This window comes from Macrobrachium nipponense, chromosome 9 (genome assembly GCF_015104395.2).
Source record: "Macrobrachium nipponense isolate FS-2020 chromosome 9, ASM1510439v2, whole genome shotgun sequence".
Classification (NCBI taxonomy): domain Eukaryota; kingdom Metazoa; phylum Arthropoda; class Malacostraca; order Decapoda; family Palaemonidae; genus Macrobrachium; species Macrobrachium nipponense.
The window spans coordinates 107286135-107302235 of NC_061110.1; the positions used below are offsets into that span (position 1 = coordinate 107286135).

General features: G+C 34.9%; 2 protein-coding genes across 2 annotated transcripts in view; both read right to left on the reverse strand.

The window, feature by feature from the left end:
- LOC135218188 (protein fem-1 homolog C-like) overlaps positions 1 to 5809 on the reverse strand; it is a 33736-nt gene extending 27927 nt beyond the window's left edge. The window contains exon 1 of the mRNA XM_064254339.1: positions 5739 to 5809. Within this exon, the coding sequence (XP_064110409.1) occupies positions 5739 to 5809 (71 nt within the window). The remainder of the gene's footprint in view (positions 1 to 5738) is intronic.
- Positions 5810 to 5882: 73 nt separating this feature from the next.
- LOC135218189 (protein fem-1 homolog A-like) lies at positions 5883 to 6973 on the reverse strand. The gene is made up of 2 exons (XM_064254340.1): positions 6963 to 6973; positions 5883 to 6777 (listed from the first exon to the last, which is right to left on the reverse strand). The coding sequence occupies exons 1-2, from the start codon at positions 6971 to 6973 to the stop codon at positions 5883 to 5885; spliced, it is 906 nt and encodes a 301-aa protein (XP_064110410.1).
- Positions 6974 to 16101: the final 9128 nt, after the last annotated feature.

The window sequence follows — 16101 nt, forward strand, 5'->3', positions numbered from 1 at the left end:
GTCAGCACTTAGCCCATTCATCTTCAACATCGTGATGGATGTGAATAAGACCAGGGATGTTGAGAAGCAGTGCCATGGTGCATATTATACGCGGATGACATTGTGTTGTGTTCAGAGGGGAAGGAGGAGTTGGAAGGAGGTTGGAGAGGTGGAGAGCAGCACTTGAGGAAAGAGAGGAATGAGAATAAGCAGATCAAAAACCGAATATTATGTGTTTCTAGTATTACTGAGGACGGTGGAAGTAGCATAAGATTGGGTTGGGGGAAGAAAAATAAAGACAAAGTACAGAAGTTCAAGTACTTGGAGGGTCCGTATTAGAGGATAGTGGAAGCATGGACCAAGAGGTGAGACACCGAATTCAGGCAGGATGGAATAACTGGAGGTCTGCATCAGGTGTCCTCTGTGACAAGAAGGTCCCTCTGAAATTGAAAGGAAAGTTCCATAGGACGGTGGTCAGACCAGCAATGTTATATGGAACAGAAACAGCAAGTATGAGGAAAACAGAATAGAAGAAGATGGATGTAGCAGAAATGAGAAGGCTTCGATGGTATGGACACCTGTTACGAAGGGAGGAACGTCATGTTGGAAGACATACGATGGAAATGGAAGTGCGGGGTAGAAGGAAGAAGGGAAGACCAAGAAAGAGATGGCGTGATTGTGTAGGGGAAGATATGGAATTGAAAGGTATAAATGAGAACGAGGCACAGGACAGAAATCGATGGAGACGACTCATTCGCAATGGCGACCCCATATAAAAATGGGTTTAAGCTAGGAAGAAGACATTCATGCACTCACGTATTTTTAATAAGGAGTAATGTATAGTTCTTACCACCATAATAAATGACGTCATGGCTTAACTTACCTTTACTCCTTAACCCTTCCTGAGTTAAAAAAAAGATCTTTTGCCACATGATTGTTTTCGTGTCACACGGCCATGAAAATATGTACTAGAAATTTGTGAAAATATAAAGTTCGTTGCCCCGGACAAAATTTATAGCTGGAGGAGATGAGTCTTATCGATATTCCACCGGATGCCTCAGTTATTCTGTATTTGGATTAACGACGACCTCGACCCGAAATTTTGATGTACCTTTTGCCGTCGAAACTTCAAATTGATCTGCTTCGTTTTCTTAGCATTTGAGAAAAAGCCGGAATCAGGCCAGCAAGGGCTCTAGCTCATAGAGTAGACCTTAAAGACATTCAGTGATATGAAAGTGGTAATGGTCATGAATGGAATGAGTTGTAAGAAATGCGTGGAAGTGCAAAAATGTCAGATAAAATGAAAAACACAACGGTATGAGTTAAATATCTTTACACCCCCAGGTCGCAGGGAGACAAAAAATAAATGAATAAATAAATAAATGAAATAAAAACTGAGTATGGCAGCGAGTAAAGAAAATGGGAAGAATTTTGCAATACGAGAGAGAGTGGGAAACCAAAACTCTACGGACTTACCCTGCCATATTTATTTTATTTTATATTAATACGCTCATTGCAATGATACTATATCGCTTTTCGGGAACAGGGAACGATGGAGTCAACGGAAAGATTTTTACGAAGAGAAAAAGCTGAATTTTCACATCCAATGAAAGGAAAACAAGTATTCTTTCCCTGTTTCTTGAAAAGAAATCTGTACATCGTCTATCTATTCAATGGCTCTTAGCCTGTAGGATCTGCACTATTGTTTTCTTAGCCTCCATCGGTAGAACGATAAGGTAGCAGCTCAAGTGGGAGACAGATTGGAAAAGTTAGGTCATTGAATATGGGAACCTGAACACAGAAAATAGGATCAAGAAATGTCAACCAGCATTAAAGACTGACTGACTGACTCCACTGTGGAAGTCGTTCGCTTGGTTTTTTCTAACAAAATATTCTTCATGGGTAGAAAAATAGTTCGTACGGACTTTTGTCACTGGTAGGGTATGTTTACTCTTCTCCTGATGTGACTTAAATATTCCGCAAGAAAAACTTGAGACGGTCCTGGGAAAATTCAATATCATCGATTTTCCACTCTTCGTCGTCAGGTTCCGCACCAATTTGCAGTAAATGTCTTCGCTGTGGAACGTCTCAGTTTCAGAAGTCCTTTATTCCTCACACCATTGGACTGTGGAACAGCCTCCCTATCACACAGTTGGAACTTCAGGAGTTTAAGCAAATTGCAATACATTATATACTGTCATAAAACTATTCTTCTGACATTTGAATTAATTTTCACCGATTTATTACTTTTTTTTTCTTTCTGCATTTCCCGTTACCTCGTCTTACTTCTTCCTAATGAACACCATATTTTTTGGAAGCTTGAATTTCAAGTCAAGTAACCCTATGTGCTTGCGCCATGTGAATAGGTTTCATCTTCATAATAATAATAATAATAATAATAATAATAATAATAATAATAAAGAAGGGTTTTGGTTGCAGCGAAGAGGGAGGGGGGTGAGGGGTTAGGGACCGGGTAGGCGTCAGCTGGGGACTTGTTGTCTCTTATGAACAACCTTCGCTGCTTCCATGGATTGTTCGGTGGTCTTCTGCCGCGCTTCTTCCTCAAATGCCAATTACTGGGGTGCAGGTGCGGGTTCTGGCCACGGAATTGATGTGTTATTTGTTTTTGCTTGTAATTTCGTAATGCAACCTAAGGTAGCCTACGTACACACACACACACCTTATATATATAAACTAATATATATATATATATATATATATATATATATATATATATATATATATATATTATAGATATATATATATATATATATATATATATATATATATATATATATAATGGTCACCTGATTTTTCTATTCCCCGTTTGGTGAGTGACAGCATATTCTATAATCCTCATTCCATTCGTTATGTCCAGTGCCTAGTATTTTTACGAAAAATTCCTAATTATCGCAGCATATCTTGTCGACCATTTTTCATTGCAGTCATTATTCGTGGGGAATAATGACGTTCGCGAAGGTAAGGATGCAAAGAGAAAGACAGACAAACCGAACACAGCAGCAGCAGAATATAAAAGCAATGTTCAATTTATCGGCATGTCTTACTTAACGGGCATTTAAATACTGATCAAATGTTCCAATTGTCCTTACATAAAACATCTCACAAAACTCTTGAAAAGGCAGTTAAGTTTCATCGATAATTTGGTGGAGTAGGAAGGTATACTGCGAAATAAATAATTGATCTAGAAATTTACGAAGCTATACTACATGTTGAAAAGTTTAAATCTTCATGCCTGTGCAATCTCGGTTGGCCCACTCACACACTAATGAGTTTAGAAGTTTTGCACCACAACTTAATTCATATTGAAGGAATTGAGATTATCTTAAATATTAAGTATTCCCCAAAACTTACTGTCAAGAAAAATGTTTAAAGATCTGTATACATCAGCGATGCCATAAACAGCCTGTCTAATAATAAATCGGCCGGCTGTGATGGTCTTACCGCAGAGGCTTTCAAATTCTGCCATCCGATAATTTACATTTTGTTAGCTGCCCTATTCAATGCTTGCATAATTCACCGGTTTCTTCCTGACTTCCTACTCTTAGTTCACTTGATACCATTAATCAAAACCAAGCTAAAGGACGCAGCTGATCCTGGCAACTACCGGCCGATTGCAATCACAACGATCGCATCGAAGATACTTGCCTCGGTTCTTCAAGTGAGACTTCTCCCCTTTCTACACACCACTGACAAACAGTTCGGGTTTAAAGCAAACCACTCAACCGACACCTGCATCTACATACTGAAAGAATTGCTGAACTACTACCTATCATCAACCTCTCCTGTTTTCCTTTGTTTTGATGTGAGAAAAGCATTTGACAGAGTAAACTACCTGAAGCTCTTCCTGAAGCTGCATAAAAGGGGCACACCCCTATATCTAATTGGCATTTTATATTGCTGGTTCTCCACACAGCAATTCTGAGTCAAATGGGGTAACGTATTATCGTACACCTTCGGCTCCCTAAACGGGCTTCGGCAAGGGGGCATTCTCTCTCCATATCTGTTTAATACGTACACAGATGCCTTGAATGTCAAACTGAACTCACTCCCAATCGAATGCACTGTCAGTGAAACAACTATGAACAACCTCTGTTACGCCGGCGATATGGTCCTGATTTCCCCATCAGTGCAAGGTCTCCAACGACTCATCGACACTTGCCGCCAATATGCAGAGGAATTTGATATAATCTACAACGAAACCAAGACCCAGTCGCTCCCGAGTTCGCTTAAGCATATTGCAGAACCACAAATTTTCCTCAGAAATCATTGGCTGGAATTTGTGCACGAATTTCCGTATTTGGGTCACATTATCACCGACAACCTAAAAGATACGACAGACATTGAACAGAGGCGTCGTAAACTATGTGCAACTGGCAACATGATTGCAAGGAGGTTTGCCTTCTGTCACCGAGACGTGAAACTGCTGCTCTTCCGCTCGTACTGCTGCAGTATCTATGGGTGTTCCCTCTGGACGAACTATACCCCAGAGACCATGAGACGCATCACTGTTGTGCACAATGACATTCTGACACGCCTCACAAACACTCCCCGCTACCACTCCGCCACACAGATGTTCATAAAAATCCAACCGGACAATTTAGAAATCATTGTTAGGCGAACAATGTCCAGTCTGGTAACCCGAGTGAGAAACAGCAGCAACTCGTTCATACAAAGCATCCTAAGGAGTGAAGCAAGAAGATCTAAATTGTGGGAAAGATGGGAAAATGAGCCCTTTGTCCCCTAAAGGACTTATTCTTTGTATTGGCAAGATGTCATCTGCAGATTTTGTCATTATATTTATTGCTGATATTTTAATTTTTCATTATTACTGTGATTACTATCAAGTTAGTTTTTTTACATTCAATTTTCGTATTTAGCCCTCTGGCCTGACTACTGTAACAACCTAAGGTCTCTAGTTGAAATTAAAGTTATATAAGCTGTGCACTAACGGGTTATAACTCTCAATGCATTTTTTTTTTCTCACCAATATTATTACTGTTATTACCAGCTTTATATTAACTATATTTTATGCTACCTCAGCTATTTTGTGGATAAGTGCCGATTATTCATTTTTTTTATCATGTTTCTTTATCTAGATTGTGTATATTACTGTCTATATTTTGTATACTCCATGTATATGGCCCTGAGCTGAAATAAAGGATATTATTATTATTATTATTATTATTATTATTATTATTATTATTATTATTATTATTATTATTATTATTACAGGTGGTGCAAAATCATTCCTTGTCATATGGTTATCCAATTAACTATTTGACTAGAGATAAAAATAATTTAAATATTTTATACAAAGACACCTGGTAATTTAAGTGGCAAACCTACCTTGGAAAATCATAATTCCAAAAGAAATAAATTAAGCAACCATTATTTTAACAATTGGGAGACGATGGCTGCTCTGAGATAAAAACAAATGCATGATATATTTTTGGAACATATATTTCTAAGACATTTAAGGAAAATACAAGTATTACAATGTACATACAACCATGAGATCTTGTTACACTATGCCAATAAGATGAAAAGGAGTTTTTTTTTTTTCTGAAAACATTTACAAGTGCTACTTACAGCTGGTCTACATATTTACAGAACAAATGCACAAGAATTTATTACATGAAATAAACTTTTATATATAGATATATAAATAGTACCACTAAAAATGATACTGATTAGTGCAAGTCAACAAAAAATTTCTCAAAGTCGGGGATGTAAGATACCTTATAAGGAATCCCAGTTCCCGAATGCAAGTGGCAGCTAAGCATTGCAGAGAGGTGTGACTCAGCACCATTTGCCCTTAGAAAAGAACCAGGTCCCCGGAAACCCCGCAGTGACGCCAGAACGTCTGCCGTTCGCCCGGCTATTCAAATGGCGTCTAAGTGAGCACCGGCTCGCAAAAGTGACTCGACCATGCCCTTGGAGCAATCCTCATTTTTGGCGAGCGTGTGGAGGGGCGTGTTGCTCTCCTTGTCGGTGGCGCAAGGATCTGCACCGGTGTCCAGCAGGAGGTCGATGACTGTCTTTCTAGGAGTGCTAGACACCGGCACTGAAAACCCGTCCATGAGCTTAAAGCTTCTACAGCAGGCGATGTGGAGAAGGCTCCGACCCGCTGCATCCCTTGGATTCTTCTTCAGTAGTTGATACAACGCACTCTTGAAAGTGTGTATCTGAGAGGACGAGAGCTGTGGCTGTAACATTGTTAACGATACTAATAAATGCATGATGATTGCAACAAACTCGTTAAGGTGTGATTCATTTAGCTTCTTCACGGAAATGTCGCTTTGATCTAATTCGGAAACAACCAGATTCAATTCCCTCGCGCCTTTTTCAAACACACACATGATATCATCGAAAAAATCCTTAGGTTGACAATTCCAGTTACTTACATGCTCTGCGTCCGTCAGGGATGAAAACAGCCCCAAGAATGACTTGAAGTGGTAGAGCCTAGCGTGGTTGAGTGGTTTTAGTCGGAAATATTGCACTTCGATAGCGTGAACCCAGAGGTTGATGCATTGTTTAAAGCAAAGCCCGTACATTTGTCGTAGTCGAGACCTGCTTCCCCGGATATATAGCATTGTAGTAAAATGATCGGGTCCTAAAACCCTCTCCTTCACGAGGAGAGACTGACGTTGGACTGACTCGAAGTCAGTGTTTAGGGCCTCTAGTTGCTCTAAGGTGGTGACTTCTCTGAACTCCTCGTGTGCAGGACCTTCCAAATTCAGTTCGGATTTTGGATAAGTCAGGACACCATCTACGTACCTGGAAACATATTGTTAAACGATTGTATTCAGTGCATAAGAAAGCATATACTGAAGCAGTTAAATAACACTATAATGTTAAATTGTAAATCCATGCATTCAATCATACTACTTTCCACAAATGAAATTCTTACTTTATCTATCAGACCTTGAGAAAAGTATGAGAATGATCACGAAAGAACTTACCTGTGGCTCATAGCTGATTTCCAGTAACTGAATAACACTGACATTCTTCCATATCGTCAAAAAGCGAAGTCCAAGTAACTCAAATGCATCGGCTTTCTCTTTAACAGATATCAGTCTGTTCTGCTTACTAGATATTCTACATTTCCACGTGGCAACGAAAGCTCGCCAGAATCAAAGGAGTATTTCCTGATAGAAAGAAGACGAGGAATGATTCATTTTGATAGTTCTTAGTATGAATAAATCTACAGGTGACTTTAGTCTAAATCTAACTTAATGTTTATGTGATTCCATTTAGAAAGAAATTCTTCCATCTCAGGCACCGTTTTAGAATGTACAAACAAAGCAATATCTTTTCATACCTAGAAACGAAAAAATAGTTGGTATATTATCAGTCAAATCAGCACAGAACATTACAGCATTCGAACCTCATCTTCAGTTCTGTAAAATTAATAATGCAAGATTTAAGCCGTTCAGACCAAACAATTCTAAGTAAGATTTAGGAAATTTAAACCAAACAATTTGAAGAAAAATTTTCATTTTTAAATCAAACAATCCTATGCAAGATTTAGATGTTTAAACACCAAACAATTCTAAGCAATATTTATGAGATTTACACCAAACATTTCTAAGCAAGATTTAGGATATTTAAACCAAATCATTCTAAGAAAGATTTAGGAGATGCACACCAAACAATTCTGTGCAAGATTTAGGACATTTAAACCATACAATGCTAAGCAAGATTTGGACATTTTAAAATCAAAACCATTCTAAGCAAGATTTAGGACATTTAAATCAAACCATTCTAGGCAAGGATTTATGACATTGTACACCAAACAATTCTAATCAAGATTTAGGATATTTAAAACAAACAGTTCTAAGCAAGATTTAGGACATATAAAACCAACACTTCTAAACAAGATTTAGGACATTTAAAACAGACAGTTCTAAGCAAGATCTAGGGCATTCAAAACAAACACTTCTAAACAAGATTTAGGACATTTAAATCAAAGAATTCGAAACAAGACTCACCAGAAATGTCGGCATCCATTTGACCGCTGTGATCCAGCAATACTTTCATTATTTCAATATGTCCCATTTCCGCACTCACATGCAAAGCGCTTTGCCCGTCTATACTCTTACCGTTCACGTCAACGCCAATTTCTAAAAGGTATTTCACAATTTCCAGACGGCAGTTGTGAGCAGCGAGCATCAGACAAGTGAACGAGTATGGATCAGTAGTCCTCGGTGGCTGAGGACACAAATGATAAATAAACAAATGATCAAATAATTAAACAATCAAATAAATATATAACATATGTAAATAAAAAAAAATATATTAGTTAAATTATAAATAAGTAAATACTTAAGTAAATAAACAAATAAATTAATAAATACAAAAGTAAATAAATAAACAATTACTTAAATAAATACATAAATACAAAAGTAAGTAAATAACTATATAAGCAAATAAATAAATAAATATGTAAAAAAATAGGCTGAACACGTAAAATAAATAAGTAAATCAATAAGCAAACAGATAAATAAGTAAATAAAAAATTAAGCTTATAAATAAATAAATAAGTTTCTTCAGCTTCAGCAAGATTTGCGAACTCCCGGCTAAGTGGGAGAAAACATAAATGCTGCACTTGAAAACTCACAGGCTCCGTGTTCCACCAACGAAGTTTGGCAATATCGAGGTGGCCATGGATACACGCTGCTCGCAGAGGAGTGGCTTTTGAATCTGGTAATGCCATTCACATTGGCTCCTTTGGAAAGGAGGTAGTCAATGACCGCGTACTGGCCCCCGACGGCAGCGCACCACAGAGGCCGAACTCCGTGCAAGAATATTCCGCCAATCGTTACTGCAAAGCAAAGAAATTTTAGGACATGCATACATACATACATACATACATACATACATACATACGTACATACATACATACACCCTAATATGGCCTTGTAAACATAAGCATATCTGACATGCATATTTATTGAATACATAAACAAATACTTAAAATCAATCAAAAAATATTAACTTGCAGTCGTTCTACAGATTCTATGAAACTTGTCGTTCTGTTTCTTTCTTTCCACATTAATTCATGCAAGTAAGTGTTTAAAAATTCCCTTCTACATCCGAGCATCCGTTTCACTCGTAATTTGTGTTTATTCCAGTAACTCCTAAATGTTTGTGTTTGAAAACTAGTAGTTCTGTCAACAAAATTCAATGAGTGGTTAACAGTATGATGAGCAAATCCAAAGTGCCTTTGAATGTTGCACTATTCGTTTCACTGGTCACTGTGAATAGTTGTTCCTGACAGCATTACTTTTCTGAATATAGGTAATAGTATAGTGTTTCAGCATTGCACAAGTCGACTCTCTCCATGTAACCACAAGCAGGTGACGAAGATGGATCAACACTCCAAAAAACCCACAAAAGTTTCTGAGGAGCCCGTTCACTATGGAGCTTTGGTTTATGGCTAAGCAAGACTCATCGATTTGCCCTGCTATTCCCTGGTCGACCATGCTTTATAGGTTTTTTTTTTTTTTCTTTAAATATTTCTCACAAATTTCACGAAAGAAACTGATCGTATTAATAACTGAAACTTTTGAAACAATCAGTAACTGTTTGTCTGCAATACATTCAGTTCCTGACACCTCGTAGAAAATACCTTCTATCCATTTTTGCAAGGAAATTTTTGATCGGAAAAAAAACACGATTCTTTGAATTGATTTGTAGTGTCTATGTGTTACAATATTCTTTAACTTGTCACTTCTAGACGTACTTATCTTGAACTGAAGAGCGTTAAGTCCAGTTCACAAAAACTTTAACACTATAGGATCACTTTAGTTCTCTTCTCAGACGATTCTGTTGCTTCATCCAGTTAATTTTGGGAAGCGAGTCTTCAACCAAGAAAACTTTGATAATCCGTTCATATACATGACGGTCCATGTTTGGAGGCTTAACGTCAGTAAATAAAATACATTTCTATGAAGAAGGAAAATGCTGACTCCCATTACTTGCACTTTTTCCTAAATAAGCACTTGTTTAACAATCAAACACAATAAGAAACTGTTAACGATCAAAAGAGAAACCAGGCAAATGGTTGGTTTAACGAAGAAATATTGAAATTACCAAGTGTAGTTTACCAAATAATCACTCCCTCATTTGAGCAAGTCAAGTAAGGATAAGTACTACTTGATTTTTAGGGAGTGCTTATTATTACTTGATCCTAACATATCATATATATATAATGATATATATATATATATATATATATATATATATATATATATATATATATATATATATATATATATATATATATATATATATACTTGTGTGTGTGGGAAACTCGTATTTACAGTAAATCTAGAACACAAGGCTACTAATACTACAAAATAACTTCTATATTTACAAATGTCCAATCGAATCTACATCAATTATTCAAGTATTTTAAAGTTGGACATAAAACATGCGAAAGCTCAAGAAATATGAAGTTTTAGAATTTTCGATATTAAAAAAAAAAAAAAAAAAAAAAAAAAACAAAAAAAAAAAAAAAAAAAAAAAAAAAAAGCGATCAAAACTTACTGCCTGTGCTGAGTTCTTCCACATTCGCATTTCTTGTTTCAACGAGAACTCTGGCACAGTCTAGATGTCCAAGAAAGCTGCCGCCGACAGTAATGAATCTTCAATCCAGTCCTTGGTTGGCCATCTTGCAGCAGCTTTCAGTGGCCGACGACAGCGACTGGAAAAAAGGTTACATTATATAAAGATTCATGGGTAATAATATCTTATACATAGACATATTATATATCATACATATATAATATATACACATATATATATATACATATATATAATCAAATATAGATATATAAACCCCCAAAAAAACATATATATATACAGTATACATATATCTATATACACAATATATCTACACATATATATACTATAATATATATATATATACATCTATATATATACATATAATATATACATATATATTATACATATTATATATATACATATATATATATACATTATATATCTAACATATATATATATACGATATATATATAACATATATATATATAATATATATATATACATATATATATATACATATATATATATACATATATATAATATATATATATATATATATATATTATACCATATATATATACATATATATATACATATATATATACACATATATATCACATAGATATCACATATATACCCATATATATACCACATATATATAACACATATATATTACACTATATATATAAATCATATCTACATATAATATACATTATTATATATATATATATATTATATATATATATATATATATATATATATATATCTATAATATATAACTATTCTATCTATATATATATATAGCTATTGTTACTCATCGTAGATCGGTTCATTTGTAATGATTATATATATATATATATATATCTATATATATATATATATATATATATATATATATATATATATCTATATATATATATATATATATATCTATATATATATATTGTAACGGTCCTTTTCTTCCGTTACTAAAATTAAATAACTTTCTTACCAATTCTGTTCACAACACGAAACTAAGTCCACAATCAGTGGAATAGCTCTCAAATATTATCAAAGTGCAAAATTAATTCGTGGGGAAAAACGAAAGAAGAAAAGAAAACACCACAAAAATACTTAATTTAATACAAAATATCTAGACAGAAGTTATTCCTGAACCTCGGAATACATATATTATTGAAAACCAATCACCCTGAAATATTTATAAACAACACACTTACCCAATTAAGATTGGAAAAGCAAAGATACATCCACAAAGAGAAGGGGGTTCAGACAGGAGAAGGCATACGGAAAGCAAGAATAACCTATCAAATACAAACTAAACCCTAGTGGTGGTTTCCCTCCTCTTAAACACTGGAGCTGTGGCCGTGATCTCCTTAATTATATATAGGTAATTTCTGTCTCCTCCCCGTAAAACACTGGAGTTTATAGCCGTGATCTTTATAATTTACTTATTATGCATCTGCGTCCAGAGACAAAAGTGAAGTGACAAAGTGATATTCCACAGGATTCACACATCAGCGATCCTACGTCCTCGAGGATGATCCTCCAAAAAACCCGGGACGTCCAAATCAAACCAGAGCCAAGGGCATCACAAAGATCGCCTGAACATTCCAAAAAATATTAATCACTTATACCTTGGCTAAGCGAGAGCCCCTCGACATTACTGAGCCGAAGTAAGGCAGGATGAGCGTAAATCCTTCAAGAATAATCATAAATCCAAGATAGGCGATACGATATGCAAATCCAAGTTCACCAAGGAGTTAATCAAGGCTCAGAGATCAACTGAACATCCGTTCAGTCCAAACAATCTCCGACACAGCCACGGTGGACCAGCACCACTCGCTCACAAATATATGGAAAGACAGAATGGTCATTAGTGGCAATTACCAAACAAGACAAACCACCGGGGAGGAGGAAAACAAACTAAATGGATAACATAAAATTCATATACATAACAAAAACCAGAATAATAAAAATAGCTAAGAATAAAATATCACAACAAAGTGACAAATATATATATAGATATATATAATAATATATATATATAATATATATATATCATATATATATTATTATATATATATATATCTATTGTTACTCATCGTAGATCGGTTCATCTGTAAATATATATATATATATATATATAAGTATATATATATAATATATATAGATATATATATACTATATATATATATATATCTATATATATATATATATATATATATATATATATTGCATATATATATATATAATATATATATATCTATATATATATATATTATATATATATATTATATATATATATATATATACCTATATATATAATATATATAATCTATATATATATATATATCTATATATAGTATATATATATATATATATATATATATATAATATATATCTATATATATCTATATATATATATATATTATTTATATATATATATATATATAATATATATATATATATAAATCTGTAAAAATGGAAAAACTGCTGGCGTGTGCGGGATAACTGCAGAGATGCTAAAAGCAGGAGGACGAAGGATGATAGAGGCATTAAGAGTTGTTTTTAGCATAGTTTGGAGAACAGAGGTGGTACCCAAGTGATTGGAAAAAGGCAATTATGATACAATATATAAAAATAAGGGAAGCAAAAGGGTGATTGGTAGGTAACTATCGGGCATAAGTTTACTGTCAGTCCCAGGGAAGATATTCATGAGAGTAATACTTAACAGAATAAGACCTATAGTAGAAGAGAAACTTAGAGAACCAGCAGTGTGGTTTTAGAAGTGGAAGGTCACAGTGGATCAAATTTTCACCTTAAGACAGATAATTGAGAAGAGATGGGAGTATGCAAAGCCAATATTCTGTGCTTTTATAGACTTGGAGAAAGCGTATGATTCAGTATGGAGAGATGGAATGTGGAGAGTGGCAGAACACTATGGTATACCACTGAAAGTGATAAGGATACTAAAGAACTGGTACCAAGGAGTGTGCAGCTGTGTACAGCTGGATGGACAGCAAAGTGAATGGTTCCCAGTTGGAAGTGGGGGCTAAGGACAGGATGTGTTATGCACCCACCTTGTTTAATGTATATATTGACCCATATAATGAGAAGAGTGATGGAGAATGAAAACAGAGGGGCTAGTATTGGTGGAGAAGTTTTTATGGATTTGGACTTTGCTGATGATGTTGCGTTGGTTGATGATACGTGCTGGTGCTGGTAGGTATGGTAATGAGGATGGAGACAGAGACACAGAATTTTGGCTTGAACATCAGCACAAAGAAGAGCGAGATCATGGTTGTGAGTAAGGATGATGATTGGGTGCACATGGAGGATATGACAATCAGAGGACAGGAACTCAAGCAAGTTGAGAAGTTTGTTTACTTGGGAAGTGTGGTAACAGCAGACGGGAGGCAAATTGAAGATATACAAAGAAGAAAACTAGGAGCAGCAAGAGCTTTTGAGGTTCTGAGAAAAAACGTTTGGTCGAGGCATGAAATCAGCTTGAGAACTAAGATGAGAATATTCAATGCAGTAGTACTACCAGTCCTGATGTATGGCTCGTCCACCTGGGCACTGACCAGAACAGAGGAGAAAAGGTTGGATGCTTTTGAGATGAAAGCTGCTGAGAAGAATACTTGCATTAAATGGGATGATTATGTTAGAAATGAAGACATCAGGTGAGATTGAGGCAAAGGCCAGTCAGTACCAGGTTGAAGAGGGGAAGGCTGAAATGGTTTGGACATGTTTGAGAGGATGGAAGAGAATAGAGACCCCGGAGAGCACTGAGAGCAGTACAAATAGGAAGAAGACCGCTGGGTAGACCGAGAACGAGGTGGATAGACATAATTGTCAGGGATCTTGAGGATGAAATCCAAAACTTAGAGGAAGCGAGGGAAATGGCTCGGGATAGAGACAGATGGAGAGAAACTGTATCAGCCTTATGCCACTGGCCAGTGGCGGGAAGATAAATCTAAAAAAAAAAAAAAAAAAAATCTATATATATATATATATATATATACTATATATATATATATATAATATATATATATATATATATTATATATATATATATATATGCATATATATATATATATATATATATATATATATATATATATATATATATATACATACATATATATACATATGTGCATTATAAATGTACATAAAACACTACAGACAAATGAAGATAAAACATTCTTCTTTCGAAAAGTTAAAATACTGCATTTAATGTTGCGAAATAAGATTACGATTCAAAATATTTTATTATTCACAAAACCAATATTCAATTACAGATAAACTAAGTGTCTTTACTTAACCATGTAATCATAAAACTAAAAAAAAACTAAAAGTTCTAAAGTAGCGGCCACTTTATTTATTTGCCGCAGATATTGGATACTTGAATTGAAAAGGCAGCCCAGCGGAAAAAAATAATGTTTCCTTGGGATAGTCAGGGCATGACTTAATGTGGGCATGTTTTAAGTGGGGTTAGGGAACCTATAACCCTAACAAGAATAATATATTCATTATACATATATTGCATAAGATATCACAGATAAACAGGTCCTAGATTCAACAGTTTTTTGAAAAAGAAACTGAAGTTGTCGCAAGAATTAAAATGATGCAAAGAAAATTTCAATAAAAAACTAAAAAGTGCCTCAGTGGCGTGGTCGGTATGGTTTGACCTGCCACCTTGGTGGCCGCGAGTTCGATTCTCGGGCATTCTATTGAGGAGAGAGATATTTATTTCTGGTGATAGAAGTTCACTCTCGACGTGGTTCGGAAGCCACGTAAAGCCGTTGGTCCCGTTGCTGAATAACCACGTGTTCCATGTAACGTAATAACACCATACAAACAAACAAACAAATAAGAAACTAAACTGAGATATTCAAAATTCAGTAGCAACTCTGGAAAATTAGAAGCTGGAGCTGACAAAATTTGTGCTTCGTTAAATGAAAATTTCAATTCATTTGGACATAAAGGGAGGTTCATCCCGATTATCTATTAAACAAAAAGAGTAAAAAACATTTGAAATTAAGCATACCTACATCAGTACATTCATTAGCGTTAGAAAACACAAAGACCAAATTACAAAGCAAAAAAAAAAAAAATTAAAATCGTTGAAAATAAGTTCCAGAAAAGGTACTATAGAGGAATCGTTGGACAGTATCATGATTGCAATCGAGATTGTGAAAACATTTCTACCGCCAGTTAGTGCTAACATTCGTGTTCATGGAAAAAGAAAACCCACAAAGCTACTGACTATAACTTGTTTACTTGTAAGTACGGACATAGTGTAAAGCAAAAAATTCTCTGTCAATACTTACAAGTAAACAAGTTATACTCAGTAAACCTTGTGGATTTCTTTTTCCATCTTCAGAAGGAAACTGTTCATATCATCTGAGGTTCTTGAATAAATAAGCATCATACAGTCAAAACTTTACAAACAGAATCATAGGAATATTATCACTTGCATGAAGGAAAACCAAGAAAACGTTTTATATCGAATCTATAGCACAATACACA